The sequence below is a fragment of the Salvelinus alpinus genome, chromosome 13 (genome assembly GCF_045679555.1).
Source record: "Salvelinus alpinus chromosome 13, SLU_Salpinus.1, whole genome shotgun sequence".
Classification (NCBI taxonomy): domain Eukaryota; kingdom Metazoa; phylum Chordata; class Actinopteri; order Salmoniformes; family Salmonidae; genus Salvelinus; species Salvelinus alpinus.
Window position 1 is genome coordinate 48,495,089 of NC_092098.1, and position 18,307 is coordinate 48,513,395.

Here is an 18,307-nt window from a genome sequence, read left to right on the forward strand (position 1 = left end):
TAAATAACGGGGGCATATAAGCAGACAATGAAAGCTCTTACAATATCCAATGATTTAATTTCTCTAAAACAGTCTATAGGCTACATGTGCACCACCAAGTCAGAACAGTAGGCTAAGTTCTGAGGGGCAGGACAAAATTCTTAGGTTGAGACACATGGACTACTAACAGTTTACGACACAAAATACACTTAGTATTACTTTCTTAGCTACAGTTGAAGTCGGAAGTTTACATACACCTTAGCCAAATACATTTAAACTCAGTTTAGCACAATTCCTGACATTTAATCCTCGTAAAAATTAGGATCACCACCTTATTTAAAGAATGTGAAATGTCAGAATGATAGTAGAGAGAATGATTGATTTCAGCTTTTATTTCTTACATCACATTCCCAGTTGGTCAGAAGTTTACATACACTCAATTAGTATTTGGTAGCAATGCCTTTAAATTGTTTAACTTGGGTCAAACGTTTCGAGTAGCATTCCACAAGCTTCCCACAATAAGTTTGGTGAATTTTAGCCCATTCCTCCTGACAGAGCTGGTGTAACTCAGTCAGGTTTGTAGGTCTCCTTGCTCGCACACGCTTTTTCACTTCTGCCCACAAACTTTCTTCGGGATTGAGGTCAGGGCTTTGTGATGGCCACTCCAGTACCTTGACTTTGTTGTCCTTAAGCCATTTTGCCACAACTTTGGAAGTTTGCTTGGGGTCATTGTCCATTTGGAAGACCCATTTGTGACCAAGCTTTTTTTTCCTGACTGATGTCTAGAGATGTTGCTTCAAAATATTCACATAATTTTTCTTCCTCATTTCTTCCTCATGATGCCATCAGCCTCCCCTTTTTTCCTCCAAACATAACGATGGTGATTATGGCCAAACAGTTCTATTTTTGTTTCATCAGACCAGAGGACATTTCTCCAAAAAGTACGATCTTTGTTGCAGTTGCAAACCGTAGTCTGGCTTTTTTTAGGCGGTTTTGGAGCAGTGGCTTCTTCCTTGCTGAGCGACCTTTCAGGTTATGTCGATATAGGACTCGTTTTACTGTGGATATAGATACTTTTGTACCTGTTTCCTCCAGCATCTTCACAAGGTCCTTTGCTGTTGTTCTGGGATTGATTTGCACTTTTCGCACCAAAGTACGTTCATCTCTAGGAGACAGAACGCATCGTCTTCCTGAGCGGTATGATGGCTGCGTGGTCCCATGGTGTTTATACTTGCGTACTATTGTTTGTACAGATGAACTTGGTACCTTCAGGCGTTTGGAAATTGCTCCCAGGGATGAACCAGATTTGTGGAGGACTACAATTTTTGTGGAGGACTTGGCCGATTTCTTTTGATTTTCCCATGATTTTCCCATGATGTCAAGCAAAGTGGCACTGGGTTTGAAGGTAGGCCTTGAAATACATCCACAGGTACACCTCCAATTGACTCAAATTATGTCAATTAGCCTATCAGAAGCTTCTAAAGCCATGACGTCATTTTCTGGAATTTTCCAAGCTGTTTAAAGGCACAGTCAACATAGTGTATGTAATCTTCTGACCCACTGGAATTGTGATACAGTGAATTATAAGTGAAATAATCTGTCTGTAAACAATTGTTGGAAAAATTACTTGTGTCATGCACAAAGTAGATGTCCTAACCGACTTGCCAAAACTATAGTTTGTTAACAAGACATTTGTGGAGTGGTTGAAAAACAAGTTTTAATGACTCCAACCTAAGTGTATGTAAACTTCCGACTTCAACTGTATTTTCCTGGCGTATTGCATCATTTATGCAGCAGCATTCAAGACATATTTTTTGGACTCACCGTTGTTGTGCTGTGGCGCGGCGGTACTTCATGTGGGTAACCTTGAGGTCAATATCCTTCCAGGATACCCGGGCCAGGTCGATTAGAAAGGCCTGCTCGCTGAAGTGTTTTAGGGAGCGTTTGACAGTGATGAGGGGTGGTCATTTGACCGCAGACCCTGATCACTGAGATCCTGGTTGAAGACAGCTGAGGTGTATTTGGAGGGAAGGTTGGTTAGGATGATATCTATGAGGGTGCCCGTGTTTACGGATTTGGGGTTGTACCTGGTAGGTTCATTGATAATTTGTGTGAGATTGAGGAGGGGCGATCAATTCACATATGGCGTCCAGGGCACAGCTGGGGGCAGAAGGTGGTATATAGCAAGCGGCAACAGTGAGAGACTTGTTTCTGGAAAGGTGGATTTTTAAAAGTAGAAGCTCGAATTGTTTGGGCACAGACCTGGATAGTATGACATTACTCTGCAGGCTATCTCTGCAGTAGATTGCAACTCCGCCCCATTTTGCAGTTCTATCTTGTCGGAAAATCTTATAGTTACGGATGGAAATTTCAGGGTTTTTGGTGGCCTTCCTAAGCCAGGATTCAGACACGGCTAGGACATCCGGGTTGACAGAGTGTGCTAAAGCAGTGAATAAAGCAAATTTAGGGAGGAGGCTTCTAATGTTAACATGCATGAAACCAAGGCTTTTACGGTTACAGAAGTCAGCAAATGAGAGCGCCTGGGGAATGGGAGTGGAGCTAGGCACTGCAAGTCCTGGATTAACCTCTACATCACCAGAGGAACAGAGGAGTAGTAGGATAAGGGTAGGGCTAAAGGCTATGAGAACTGGTTGTCTAGTGCGTTCGGAACAGAGAGTAAAAGGAGCAGGTTTCTGGGCACGGAAGAATAGATTCAAGGCATAGTGTACAGACAAAGGTGTGGTACGATGTGAATACAGTGGAGGTAAACCTAGGCATTGAGTGACGATGAGAGAGGTATTGTCTCTAGAGACACCATTTAAACCAGGTGAGGTCACCGCATGTGTGGGAGGTGGAACAAAAGGGTTAGCTAAGGCATATTGAGCAGGGCTGGAGGCTTTACAGTGAAATAAGACAATAATCACTAACCAAAACATATTGACATTAGGAAGAGGCATGCATAGCCGAGTTATCATGGGGTCTAGTGAGTAGCTAGGCAGGCTGGAGACACGGCGATTTAGACAGCTAGCGGGCAGGGGCTAGCAGGCTAGCAGAATGTCCTTAGAGGGACATCGCGACGGAAGAGTCAGTTGTAGCCCCCTCGGGCAGTTACGCCGGCAGACCAGTCGTGATGGATCGGCAGGGACGTTAGCCAGGAATAGCCACTCAGATAGCAGCTACCTAGCTACGATGATCCAAGTGAAAAGGTTCAGAGCTTGTGGTAGGAATTCGGAGATGTGGGGGAAAAGAGTCCAGTATGCTCTGGGTTGAATCGCGCTGTGCAGACTGGCAGGAGTTAAGGTTAGCTTAGTCCGGGCTAAAGGTTAGCTGATGACCGCTAGCAGTGGCTAGCTGACTACTAACTAGTAGCTAGTTAGCTGGCTAGCTTCTGTTGGGGGTTCTGGTTCTAAAGTAAAGAAAATAGCAGATCCATAACACATTGGGTGAGGCGGGTTGCAGGAGAGTATGATGGAGTTGAGGTTTAAAAAATATTTAAAAAATATATACGAAATACATGCAAAGAAAAAAGTTATATACACGGTACAAGACAAAGACGCCTGACTGCTACGCCATCTTGGACCAGGGAGAGACATATAATCTTGAGCATATGAGTGACAGAACACTGAGCAAATCACGGCGCAACTAGAGAAGATTACCAACGCCTACACTATGTGCATTCGCTGGCTGCCCCTCCACCACAGAAAACACCTGCATGTTGGAGCTGCCTTACTCAATGAGAGACCATGTTTGTAAACTGATATGTGACACGCAAAAAATAGGCTAACTTTAATTTATTTATTTTTCTCTTTTTTGGGGGCTAAACAGATAAGGCTCTGCACCACCTGCCCTGAATGAGGGGTCACCACTACCAGGCAGGCCAAAACTCCTTCCCACCAAAACAGGCTGAAATTTCAGGCGGTCTTTTCAAAATGTTCTTACATTAAAAGGGCATTATCATAATTTTCACAAAATTATTCCAACCTCAGTGTGGAAATATATTCACAACACGGGATTATTATGTTTTTGACTGCACTGGGACTTTAATGATTTATGTTGAAGGTGAAACGTTCTTTGAGCAAACTGTTTCCTTAATGACTACATCTCCCAGAGTGCCTCAGCGTCGTATTGATTTGTTAAGCCGGAAAAGATGTTTACAGAGGAAATGTCATCCTGGGTACAGGTAGGACTGTAGCCACAAGGTATAAAATATGCAGTATTATACCCATTAACAACCCATTTTTGTGTATATTTACGTTGGTGTATACATAGTTAAGTTTCAAGTATTCAAAGATATAGAAAACATAGAAAAGATGTCACAATATGTATCATTTGGGTCTGTAACTGGTAGCTAGCATTAGCTGACTAGCCAGAAAGATAGCTTTGTCGCTGAAGTTAAAAAGAAAATGGGATAAAGTTAGCAGCTAGCTAGAAAAACATACCTACTGGTAGCTATTATTATGTTATATGTCATGTCGCTAGCCTAGTAGCAGTAAAAACAGTACCTCTACTACTTTTGTGTTAAAGAGCAAGCTGACGTTATTAGGCTAACGTTAGCTAGCCGAGGGTGCAACTGAACAGTCAGAAGACTATGGATATACTGACAAGATACATGTCTCTCTGCCTTAACAATGGGAGCCGTCCAGCTCCCGCCTATCGTTGGGCTCCCGAGTGGGGCAGCGGTCTAAGGCACTGCATCTCAGTGCTAGAGGCGTCACTACAGACCCTGGTTTGAACCTGGGCTGTATTACAACCGGACGTGATTGGGAGTCCCATAGGGCGGCGCACAATTGGCCCAGCGTCGTCCGATTTAGGGTTTGGCCGGGGTAGGCCGTCATTGTAAATATAATTCGTTCTTAACTGACTTGCCTAGTTAAATAAAATAAACAACTATATATATGCTCAAGGTTATATATATTTATTTCATTTTCTTTGGCTTGGTGAACATCTCATTATTGTAATCCCTTTTTGAATATTCGATGAGGGGTGTTGACGTCAACCGCCTGTATTCAATGGAGAGAAATGCTATGTTACTAGCCTCATTTCACGAATATCCATAGCCATGTTAAGACAACTCCGATATAAAGTGTTTTTTCTCAAAGTTGCCTGGATGTCACGTGTTTTACTTCTATCAATAAACTCATAACATTGAAATACTTATATTTGAGCAAATAAACCTCACATAGCAAATAAGCCATTCATTTTTTGTTGACAAAATTTGACACTCATTGACCTCCATACAAAAGGTCCTTGCTAGGTGGGCGGAACAACGAAAAAATGCCAGATCTTTTGCTGAGTTGGGCCTCTCTTCCTCTCTGACTGAAAGTTAGAGACCACTGATCTAGCTAGCAATGTCACTAGCACAGAATTGATAAAGAATGTGAATTATATGATTTCTATGGTCAGATTTCCATATCTCAGTGTAGTGTGACTGACATAATCTATCCCAAGATTAAACTGAGATACAGGTTAAATTGACAATGTAAAAACTGACTGCAATTCCTCCTATGTGAAGTTTTGTACAGGGAGAAAATTCAATGGAATCCTCAGCAGACAAGGAGTCTGAGGCACTCCTTGACAGAATGACCGACTCTCTGACCAATGTTATGAGAGTATCTGAACAGCATGAATGTCCAGACGGCCAAAGCACTGCAGCCCACAGAGCTACTGAGCAGGGGGACGATGCCTTCTTTGACTGTGAGGAGTCTCTGGATGGAGCAGACGGCTCCATGGGTGACAGGCAAAGAAGGACTGACTGTTCAGAAGCCCCAGCATTATGCCAGGAAACAGAGGGGTGTTCACCAAACACAGAGAAAAAACACGTCAATGCAGAGTTAGGAGAAGAAGCTGAGTTCTCAGGGGAGAGAACTACATTATTGGGAGGTGAAGAGGAGGAGGAAAAAGAAACTTGGGATGAGTGCACTGAAGAAGACAAGAGTATGGCAGTTGAAGGGGGAGATTCTGATACTGAACTGAATGAAGAAGAGAACCCCCCCCCTGAATTTGATGAGTATCTGAGACAAGTGGAGAAAGACATGACAGAGGAGGAAACAGAGGTGAACTTCTTCATCCTAGTCAACAACAACAACAAAAAAATTGCGCCATTTGAAACTCTACAACCATAATTTTGATGGTCAGTAAGTTTGGCATTACAAAAGCTCAATCTGATGTGTTTGTTGTTTTTTGCTGTGCCATAGAGCCGCAGAGAGGAGAGCATGAGCCTGAAGGACAAGGGGAACAGTCAGTTCAAGAGTGGAGGTAAGCTGCTGTAGGCTAAACTGTATACTGCTAGAGGATGGATGTTTGAGAAAACGTGGCCAACAGGATCTTAGAGAATGATTCACTTAAACTATTGCTGATATGTAATCTTTTTACGTGAGTAAAGTACATGTCGGTAAAGTTAATTATGCGAGAAATGTCAGTGGAAACGTTTTTTGTGCGTAGATATTGACATAATAACCATCAAAGTGAACTTGGAGTCACGCGATGACATGTTGTGTGGTCCTCCCACTACGACTCGTCGGGGAAAGCATGCAGTTTATGGAGCTACAGATTAAATAAATGATGATTAACTTTACAGGGTGATGGATGAGCTTCATGCTTCTTTCCAATAAATATCGAGGGTCTTATTCTGGTGACATGATGATCGATACTTGGTTGACAAATAAAAATAATCTCGCTCTTTTGTCCATAATAATCTCATCAAGTATAACCAGTGGTTCCCAACCAGGAGTACTAGGACCCCTGGGGGTACTTGGTCTATCGACAGGGGGTACTTGGGAAGACTCATGAGACCAATAGGATACTGGTAAAATGCACAAGAGGGGGTACTTCAGGGGTACTCTGGACAGAGCATCATTCAGTTGGTGGTACAGTAACTGAAAAAAGTTGTAACCCGCTGATAATGGCTATACACACACTGTATCTGCGAGCTGTTGGCTAAAAGGCATTTGCCAATACCAGAGTGGGCAGTGTCACTATATAACGCAATTTTTTTTGTGAGAAAACCATCAGTAGGGTTGAAAATGCGATGGAAACTCATTTAACTTGTATTTTTTATTCAGTGTATGTGAATTTAACCACAAAAGGTATTTTTATGTGCACTATGTCATCACGCACAGTCTTTTATCCACAACAAGTCAAGTTTTCTGATTTTTGAATATTCACATGAAAAACCGTCACCAATTGGATGGAAACCTAGCTAGTGAGAGTCGGCCACAAAATGTGCTTTAGTGTTAACATACTGTTCACATTAAGGCTGTGTCTGTGTATACAGTGCATTCGGAAAGTATTCAGACCCCTTTCCCTTTTTCCCACATTTTGTTACATTACAGCCTTATTCTAAAATGGATTAAATCAAAAATGTTCCTCATCAATCTAAACACAATACCCCATAATGACAAGCGAAAACAGGTTTTTATACATTTTTGTAAATGTATAAAATATGTGTGTATGTATGTATGTATGTATGTATGTATTCAGACCCTTTGCTATGAGACTTGAAATTGAGCTCATGTGCATCCTTTTTCCATTGATCATCCTTGAGATGTTTCTACAACTTGAGTGGAGTCCACCTGTGGTAAATTCAATTGATTTGATTTGGACATGATTTGGAAAGGCACACACCTGTCTATATAAGGTATAGACACAGTTGACAGTGCATGTCAGAGCAAAACCAAGCCATGAGGTCGAAGAAATTGTGCATAGAGCTCCGAGACAGGATTGTGTCGAGGCACAGATCTGGCGAAGGGTACCAAAACATTTATGCAGCATTGAAGATCCCCAAGAAGTGGCCTCCATCATTCTTAAATGGAAGATGTTTTGAACCACCAAGACTCTTCCTAGAGCTGGCCGCCCGGTCAAACTGAGTAATCGGGGAGAAGGACCTTGGTCAGGGAGGTGACCAAGAACCCGATGGTCACTCTGACAGAGCTCCAGAGTTCCTCTTTGGAGATGGGAGAATCTTACAGAAGGACAACCATCTCTGCAGCACTCCACCCATCAGGCCTTTATGGTAGAGTGGCCAGACGGAAGGCACTCCTCAGTAAAAGGCACATGACAGACGCTTGGAGTTTGCCAAAAGGCACCTAAAGGACTCTGACCATGAGAAACAAGATGCTCTGGTCTGATGAAACCAAGATTTAACTTTTTGGCCTGAATGTCAAGTGTCACATCTGGAGTAAACCTGGCACCATCCCTACGGTGAAGCATGGTGGTGGCAGCATCATGCTGTGGGGATGTTGTTCAGCGGCAGGGACTGGGAGACTAGTCAGGATCGAGGGAAAGATGAACGGAGCAAAGTACAGAGAGATCCTTGATGTAAACCTTCTCCAGAATATTCAGGACCTGCGACTAGGGCAAAGGTTCACCTTCCAACAGGACGACGACCCTAAGCACACAACCAAGACAGCGCAGGAGTGGCTTCGGGACAAGTCTTTGAATGTCCTTAAGTGGCCCAGCCGGAGCCTGGGCTTGAAACCAATCAACCGATCTCTGGAGAGACCTGAAAATAACTGTGCAGCGACACTCCCCATCCAACCTGACTGCTTGAGAGGATCTGCTGAGAAGAATGGGAGAAACTCCCCAAATACAGGTGTGCCAAGCTTGTAGCGTCATACCCAAGAAAACTCGAGGCTGTAATCGCTGCCAAAGGTTCTTCAACAAAGTACAGAGCAAAGGGTCTGAATACATATGTAAATGAGATATTTCATTGTTTCTTTTTATACATTTGCAAAAATGTATAAACCCGTTTTTGCTTTGTCATTATGGGTTATTGTGTGTAGATTGAGAGGGGGGGGATGTAATCAATTTTAGAATAAGGATGTAACGTAACAAAATGTAGAAAAAGTCAAGGGGTCTGAATACATTCCGAATGCACTGTATACTGTATGTATGTGTGCACCAGCAGCAATGCTTACTTGGATGGATAATTGACTGACACTTCTTCATATCTTCCCAGAGCACACTGAGGCAGAGTCGTCGTACACTGCAGCTTTAGGATTATGCCCTGTGTGTTACAGCAAGGAGAGAGCTATCCTCTTCTCTAACCGTGCTGCTGCCCGCCTGCACCTGGTAAGAGTGATAGCGAGTAACATTTCAACTTAACCAAGTGAGGAACTCTGAGGACCCATTTGAGGTAATCAGGTTGGGTAGTTATAACCCATCTGAGGTCTCCTGAATGTCAGTCTCAGACAGCTGAAGTCTACATTTTATTGCACATTTATATCACGTAAACCCAGTGCTTACCGGACATTACTTTGACACTGACAGAGTCTGTGATCAATAAAAACGACCTTGTCTTGAATCCATCAATAGCCCAGGTGTGTGGAGACATTGTAGGCTACAATATGAGGAGGAAATTATAGTCCTAAAAATGCTTTCCAGTTTCACTGACTCGCCCAGTGATGCGCAGCTCAGTCGCTGGTGATGGCCGACGAGCTCGTGCCAAAAGCCTCTCTTGTTTTACTTTGTTACTTTGTAAAACAATATTTGAAAGTCAGTGGAAGTGCTGGGTGGAGGACGGCTCATAATAATGATCGGGATGGAGTCAATGGAATGGTATTTAACACCTGGTTTACATGTTTCATACCATTCCATTTATTCCATTCCAGACATTATTATGAGCCGTCCTCCCCTCAGCAGCCTCCACTGTTGAAATTTGATTGAATATTTTGGTAGCCTACAAACTGATTTAGTCTTCTCTTTTCAGCAGGAGCCATTTGCTTTCCAACCTGTGTTTTCACACGATTGTATTTTAAAATATTGCTCAAGGCCTGTTTTGTCTGCATGCTGTTCGCTGACAGATTTGCCACGCATTCCCGACTGTAGGCATGCCTTGTTATTGGGCTACATACCATCCACAGCTAGGCTATTTTTAAAGAAGCTATTGATCCTCTGCGGCCAAATTATAGGCATTCTCATGGTGTACTAGGCTATTCAGAACCCTTTATATAGCTCCTTCAGAACCCTTTATATATGATCTGTAAGGAAATACATGATGAGTTGCAGGGTCATGTCTATCAGAGCGGAGAGAGGGAGAAAGATCACATAAAGGGGATCTCATTCCAGTTCTGTGAGAGATACTGGTGTGCTTCTCACACAGCCACGGCCACTTGTTGGTCTCAAGTATAGGTTACAACATTGTGTGTGGGGGGGGGGAATTAACAAAGAGGCAACACGAATGAACTTTGATCTCTTTTATCTGCATGTTTACATAGCAAAAAGTGAAAATTATGTTTTATGCCACGATAGGTACCGGATCCGGTCAAATAGGTTCCGGAATTAAACAGTCCAAAATGGAGAGGTGCTGGATCCTGTTCTAGCAGGCTAAAATGAAGCGCTGAGTAAACCACCATTATCTCCCAAGAGGGTGGGGTTAAGAGAGACAGATCTCTTGTGACCCCTAGTGGTGTTCTACTGTAGCTACATACTACACAAGTTTAGGATAGGTTTGACTGGCAAACACAATCCTACCTGGTTATTCAGATAGCTCGGGTCAAGACATCAACAGGTCATTTGGAGTTGATGTCATCTTGTCATAACCTTTCCACCCAAACAAATACATAACAAAATGGTGACTGCTGAGTTTGAAACACCTTCCCCCTCCCCCCCTAATAGGATAAGAATGAGAGAGCCATCGCTGATTGCACAAAGGGTGAGTCTGTTACTTCTCTGTTCTAATTCCACAATGCCAGACGATTGAACTGTCTGTGACATGGTGTGTGCTTCTTTCCCAGTATATTGTGTGTGAAGAAGACACAATTCCCACTCCAGAACACTGTTTAAAAAAATATTTAATAATAATAATAATTCTGTTCAACCGATCCAGGCGTATCGCCTTAAATTACAGTTGCTATGATCAAAATCACAAACACCAGCTGCAGATTTGGATAAATGCCATTTTTATTATTCATAACCCATCGCTACGTAACTAGCACTCTGAACATGTGTCCTTGTTTCGTCACCTCCAGCCATAGAGTTGAACCCAAACTACATGCGAGCGATCCTGCGGAGGGCAGAGCTCTATGAGAAAACAGACAAGCTGGATGAGGCTTTGGAAGACTACAAGGCTGCTTTGGAGAAAGACCCCGACCTGCCTTCAGCCAGAGAGGCCTGCATGGTTAGTAGCAACCACTGACATTTAACTCTAATATATAATTGTTAGCAGAATAGAGAAGGCTTACATTTTAAGTCACTCTTTGCCTCCCGAGTGGCGTAGAGGTTTAAGGCACTGCATCACTACAGACCCAGGTTCGATCCCGGGCTGTATCACAACCAGCCGTGATCGGGAGTCCCATAGAGCGGCGCACAATTGGCCCAGCGTCATCCGGGTTATGGGAGGGTTTGGCCGGGGGGGGGCTTTACTTGGCTCATCACGCTTTAGAGACTCCTTGTGGCAGGCCGGGTGCCTGCAGGCTGACCTCGGTCGTCAGTTGAACAGTGTTTCCTCTGACACATTGGTGCGGATGGCTTCCGGGTGTTAAGAAGCTCGGTTTGGCAGGTCATGTTTCGGAGGACGCATGACTCGACCTTTGCCTCTTTCGACCCGTTTGGGAGTTGCAGCGATGAGACAAGATCGGGGGGGAAAAAGTAATACCCTCCCCCAAAAAACATATACAACAAAACAACACTCTTCAGTAAATGCACATTTCAATGTCGGAGTTAACACATGAACAGTATTGTGTAAGGGTTGGTTTTACATTTTCTTCTTGCTTACCAACATTGAATGTTGTTAGGTTTGCCTTTGGCAAAACCCGAAGAGTCATTATAATCAATAATAATGAAGCGTTTGATATGAGGCCCAGTTATTAAACCATTTCATTGATTTTGCTTGTTTAATAGCTAGGGTGTCAAATTCATCAAATAAAAAAATGCATTACTGTTTAACATGAAATATTGAATGCTAGGCAAACTGAAATGTCTTGGACAAAGACATGTTTCTCATCTTTCCAATCATTGAGGTTTGTGGTTGACTGTATCTATGTTCCTGATTTGTTCTGAATGAGGCCCTGCAATAATAACAGGAGCCGAGCAGCAGCTCTTACTAATGTAGCCATGAGGGGGAGGCTTACACAACACAAGCTCACAGCGTATGCATCCCAAATGGCACCCTATTAGTCCCTACTAAGTGCAATATATAGGGAATAGGGTACCATTTGAGGCGCGGCTTGGACTGGCCTGGAATAGAAGCTTTTCTCCATCTGAAATGCACCATCTGACACTACAGGGTCTCAAAATACTCTCGTCTTATCTCCCCAGCCCCGACACACACGTGTACGCACACATACACTTACCAGAGAATCCACTCCTCCCAACAACTCCACAGTTAATTATACTGAACAAAAATATAAACGCAACAAGTGTCAGTCCCATGTTTCGTGAGCAGAAATTTTCCATACTCACAAAAAGCTTATTTTTATCTAATTTTGGGCAGAAATGTGTTTACATTCCTGTTAGTGAGCATTTCTCCTTTGCCAAGATAATCCATCCACCTGACAGGTGTGGTATATCAAGAAGCTGATTAAACAGCATGATCATTACACAGGTGCACCTTGTACTGGGGACATTTAAAGGCCACTCTAAAATGTGCAGTTTTGTCACACAACACAATGCCACAGATCTCTCAAGTTTTGAGGGAGCGTGCAATTGGCATGCTAACTGCAGGGATGTCCACCAGAACTGCTGCCAGATAATTTAATGTTCATTTCGCTACCATAAGCCACCTACAATGTTTTTTTTAGAGAATTTGGCAGTATGTCCAACTGGCCTCAACCGCTGACCACGTGTAACCACGCCAGCCTAGGACTTCCGGCTTCTTCACCTGCAGAATCGTCTGACACCAGCCACCCGGACAGCTGATGAAACTGTGGATTTGAACAACCAAAGAATTTCTGCACAAGACGGTCAGAAACCGTCTCAGGGAAGCTCATCTGCGTGCTTGTCGACCTCACCAGGGTCTTGACCTGACTGCAGTTTGGTGTTGTAACTGACTTCACTGGGCAAATGCTCACCTTCAATGGCCACTGGCACGCTGGAGAAGTGTGCTCTTCACGGATGAATCCTAGTTTCAACTGTACCAGGCAGGTGGCAGACAAGTGTGTATGGGTGAGTGGTTTGCTGATGTCAACATTGTGAACAGAGTGCCCCATGGTGGGGTTATGGTATGGGCAGGCATAAGCTACAGACAACGAACACAATTGCATTTTATCAATGGCGATTTGAATGCACAGAGATACCGTGATGAGATCCTGAGGTCCATTGTCGTTCCATTCATCCACCGCCATCACCTCATGTTTCAGCATGATAATCTGTATACTACTTGGAAGCTGACAATGTCTCAGTTCTTCAATGGTCTGCATACTCACCAGACATGTTTGGGATGCTTTGGATCGATGCGTACAACGGCGTGTTCCAGTTCCCGCCAATATCCAGAACCTTCGCAAAGCCATTGAAGAGGAGTAGGAAACCATTCCACAGGATTTCTTATAAGCTTCCAGGTTAGAGTCCCGCACCTTGAAAGCGGCAGCTCTACCCTTTAGCTCAGTGCGAATGTAGCCTGTAATCCATGGCTTCTGGTTGGGGTATGTACGTACATCCCACGATCAACAGCCTATGTGAAGGAGATGTCGCACTGCACGAGGCAAATGGTGGTCACACCAGATACTGACTGGTTTTCCTGCACCCCCAGGAAAACATTTCAAAGATATAAGTGCAGTGCTTTTTTATTATTTTATTTTTTATGTTTCTGTGGCCAACAGTTGAATATCTGTATTCCCAGTCATGTGAAATCCATAGATTAGGGCCTAATGACTTTATTTAAATTGACCGATTTTCCTTAATCTCAGCAAAAAAATAAATGTCCCTTTTTCAGGACCCTGTCTTTAAAAGATAATTCGTAAAAATCCAAATAACTTCACAGATCTTCATTGTAAAGGGTTTTAACACTGTTTCCCATGCTTGTTCAATGAACCATAAACAATTAATGAACATGCACCTGTGGAACGGTCGTTAAGACATTAACAGCTTACAGACGGTAGGCAATTAAGGTCACAGTTATAAAACGTTAGGACACTAAAGAGGCCTTTCTACTGACTCTGGAAAAACACCAAAAGAAAGATGCCCAGGGTCCCTGCTCATCTGCGTGTGAACGTGCCTTAGGCATGCTGCAAGGAGGCATGAGGACCGCAGATGTGGCCAGGGCAATAAATTGCAATGTCCGTACTGTGAGACGCCTAAGACAGGGAGACAGGACGGACAGCTGATCGTCCTCGCAGTGGCAGACCACGTGTAACAACACCTACACAGGATCGGTACATCCGAACATCACACCTGCGGGACAGGTACAGGATGGCAACAACAAATGTCCGAGTTACACCAGGAATGCACAATCCCTCCATCAGTCCTCAGACTCTCCGCAATAGGCTGAGAGAGGCTGGACTGAGGGCTTGTAGGCCTGTGGTAAGGCAGGTACTCACCAGACATCACCAGCAACAACGTCGCCTATGGGCACAAACCCACCATCGCTGGACCAGACAGGACTGGCAAAAAGTGTTCTTCACTGATGAGTCGCGGTTTTGTCTCACCAGGGGTGAGGGTCGGATTTGCGTTTATCGTCGAAGGAATGAGCGTTACACCGAAGCCTGTACTCTGAAGCGGGAACGAGGTGGAGGTTCCGTCATGGTCTGGGGCGGTGTGTCACAGCATCATCGGACTGAGATTGTTGTCATTGCAGGCAATTTCAACGCTGTGCGTTACAGGGAAGACATCCTCCTCCCTCATGTGGTACCCTTCCTGCAGGCTCATCCTGACATGACCCTCCAGCATGACAATGCCACCAGCCATACTGCTCGTTCTGTGCGTGATTTCCTGCAAGACAGGAATGTCAGTGTTCTGCCATGGCCAGCGAAGAGCCTGCATCTCAATCCCATTGAGCATGTCTGGGACCTGTTGAATCGGAGGGTGAGGGCTAGGGCCATTCCCCCCAGAAATGTCCTGGAACTTGCAGGTGCCTTGGTGGAAGAGTGGGGTAACATCTCACAGCAAGAACTGGCAAATCTGGTGCAGTCCCATGAGGAGATGCAGCTGGTGGCCACACCAGATACTGACTGTTACTTTTGATTTTGACCCCCCCCATTGTTCAGGGACACATTATTTCATTTCTCCTAGTCACATGTCTGTGGAACTTGTTCAGTTTGTCTGTTGTTGATTCTTATGTTCATACAAATATTTACACAAAATAAACGCAGTTGACAGTGAGGATGTTTTTTTTGCTGCGTTTATGAACTGTAACTCAATAAAATATTTATATTTGCGTTTTTATATTTTTGTTCAGTGTAGTTTGATCTAGAATGGATAATGTGTGATGAGAACTTCTGTCCTTGGAAGCGTGCTCTGTAGACATGCAGCACCCTAGATGGAAGATGCTGTGTAGACCTGCAGCACCCTAGATGGAAGATGCTGTGTAGACCTGCAGCACCCTAGATAGAAGATGCTGTGTAGACATGCAGCACCCTAGATGGAAGATGCTGTGTAGACCTGCAACACCCTAGATAGAAGATGCTGTGTAGACCTGCAGCACCCTAGATAGAAGATGCTGTGTAGACCTGCAGCACCCTAGATGGAAGATGCTGTGTAGACCTGCAGCACCCTAGATAGAAGATGCTGTGTAGACCTGCAGCACCCTAGATGGAAGATGCTGTATAGACCTGCAGCACCCTAGATAGAAGATGACAGTGATTACAAAGCAGAGGAAAGGGCTCATTCTGACTTGAGATGGATGAGGTGTTACTGTGAAGGGTTACCTCCCGCTAGCTCTAGTGCAGGGGTTAGGTGTAATGCAGTGTTCCCACCACAGGGATGTTACCAAGACAACCTGGAGGTAAAGTAGTAGAAAGTGTTTTATTCCGTTGAAGTTCCATTCCTAACAGTGCTGGTAGGATGAGTAGAATATAAGGTTGTTGTGGTAAGATCAGCAGAAGGTAAACCGTATCTGCTGTGAAGACTACTGGCAATCAGGCGCATGGCTAGTCATTTACCTTGACTGTCTCTCTCCCTCTCCTCCGTACAGCGGCTTCCACAACAGATCCACGAGCGAAATGAGAAGCTGAAGGACGATATGATGGGTATGAGATCACCAACTGCTTTTGTTTTGCGTAGATTGCACCCCCAGGAAGACATAAGTGCAGTGCATTCGGAAAGTATTCAGACCCCTTCCCTTTTTCCACATTTTGTTACGTTACAGCCTTATTCTAAAATGGATTTTAAAATCCTCATCAATCTACACACAATAGCCCTTAATGACAAAGCGAAAACAGGTTTTTAGAAATGTTTGCAAATGTATTTTAAAAAAACAACAGATTGCTTATTTACATAAGTATTCAGATCCTTTGCTTTGAGACTCGAAATTGAGCTCAGGTGCATCGTTTTTTTCCCCCCATTGATCATTCTTGAGATGTTTCTACAACTTGTTTTTAAAGACTAAAGTACATTCACTGACTAGCACAACAACAAAAAAACAATGGTGCCTTGTGATATGTTTTAAATCATATTGTTGGCAGGTGAGGGTGGACCTAAAATAACATAAGTGTAGAGCTGGTTCTGTTCCATCATAGTCAACTATAAGGTGGTGTGGACCCAGTTGTTACTCACTAGGCTGGGAGTGGGGAACACATATCAACTGCTTGGAATTGAAATTGACCACAAAGCGGTGTGTAGGGAGAGAGGCCGGAGAGGTTCTTTAATCAACATTTCCTATTAATTTGGCTGCATTAAGACCCTTGGAGCTGTGCTGGGGAAAACTCACTTCTAAAGTACTACGTTTGTGGAGTAGAACAAAACTTAAGCATACAGTGTATTGGAATATCCTCTCATTTGCAATTGTCAATAGAAAAATACTGATTTCAATTAAATGTTTTCATGTGTTATTGGTCATTTTGTTTTCATCATCGTTTTTGTCATTATTTAGCTTTTTAATGTCTCTCCCTATCTATCTGTCATCAGGCAAACTGAAGGACTTGGGCAATATGTTCCTGCGGCCATTTGGTCTGTCCACATCAAACTTCCAGGTAAACCAGGATTCGGGCACTGGATCGTACTCTGTCAACTTTGTTCAGAATCCTAACAACAACAACAACAGATCACAGCATGAGGAGCCTGTCTGAGAGCCGTCGTCACACCTGGCTTAGCCACCAGAGCTAAGAGACAGAGCTAAGAGACAGTCAGGACCCTCCACTGGTGTGTCAGAGTGGGATCCGTTTGAAATTTAAAAGACAGTCTTTCATGGTTAAATAAGATTGTGTGTGTGAGAGATGGTGGACAGTCTGAAAGGGCCATTAAATGATCAGTGACTGTTACTTTGCTGCGTTGTCTTTTTTAATTTTTTTATGGAGCGATTTCATTTGCCACTTTGACGTTAGGATTTGAGGATTGAAAGTGTCATTGGCCTGTAAACACTCAGGTTATACAATTGATGTACAACAAATTTCACAACTTCTCAAGAATATATGTGGTATCACACCATTTGTCAAATGGGTTGTACAACCTCGGTGTGTACAGGGCCATAGTGTAGTTGTTAATATTGTATTGAAAGGATGAATTACTTTGTAGGCCTTTTTATTTATTTTTTTACTTAAATATTCAGAGGATGGCGAAGTACAATATAGAATAAAATACTCACACACCAAGTACAAAGGCAAACAGCAAATTTACTGATTTTTTTTAGATGCAGATACAGTAATAACAGGATGTCCCACAACCACCAGTCAGTCGTATGTTTAGTCAAGAAACGATTTGATTGTATTGAAACGCATATATATGTGCACGAGAAAGAGAGATGAGACGATTCAGTCACTGTGGCTCTTCAGCTGCTCCTGACTGACTGAACGTTTCCCTTTTGGGAATCCCCAATCTGGCCTGTATCACATAATGGCCTCCAGGGGTCAAGTCAACTGGCCCTATGTGTCTTGATGTGAGGAGGAACTCGGGGAGGAAGAAGACTACTGTATGTAGGTTGGTTTGACCCTAGAGAAAGGGAGTGAGGAGGGACAGCTGGCAAGGAAAATGACATGGATTCTTAAATTCGCACATTTTAATGTCATAACGTCTTTGAGCTGGATAAGGGGGAGAGAACAAGGGAAGGTGAAAGACAGTGTGAAAGTCACACGACACTGAGCGGGGGGAGTGTGATATAGGCCTATCTTTGTTTTCCTGTATTTGACTGTCAACTGTAGACGACACACCTCAAGTACTGCGACACTCCAGCTGCCCAGGAACATTCTAGACATTTGGAGGTGTTCAGCAGGGCTCAATTCGATCCGTGAAGAGCTGCGCTACA

The 18,307-nt window shown here is 43.7% G+C and overlaps 1 protein-coding gene across 2 annotated transcripts; it reads left to right on the forward strand.

The window, feature by feature from the left end:
• Positions 1-4,048: 4,048 nt before the first annotated feature.
• On the forward strand, positions 4,049-17,327 carry LOC139537837 (tetratricopeptide repeat protein 1-like). Of its 2 annotated transcripts, none has more exons than XM_071339665.1 (8): positions 4,049-4,178; positions 5,492-6,032; positions 6,174-6,234; positions 8,936-9,048; positions 10,594-10,630; positions 10,947-11,095; positions 16,043-16,097; positions 16,975-17,327. In XM_071339665.1, the coding sequence occupies exons 2-8, from the start codon at positions 5,514-5,516 to the stop codon at positions 17,133-17,135; spliced, it is 1,095 nt and encodes a 364-aa protein (XP_071195766.1). In that variant the 5' UTR covers positions 4,049-4,178; positions 5,492-5,513; the 3' UTR covers positions 17,136-17,327. The 2 variants fall into 2 exon arrangements, with proteins under 2 accessions (XP_071195766.1, XP_071195764.1); XM_071339663.1 differs by having other exon boundaries at positions 4,056-4,159.
• The last annotated feature ends 980 nt before the right edge of the window (positions 17,328-18,307 follow it).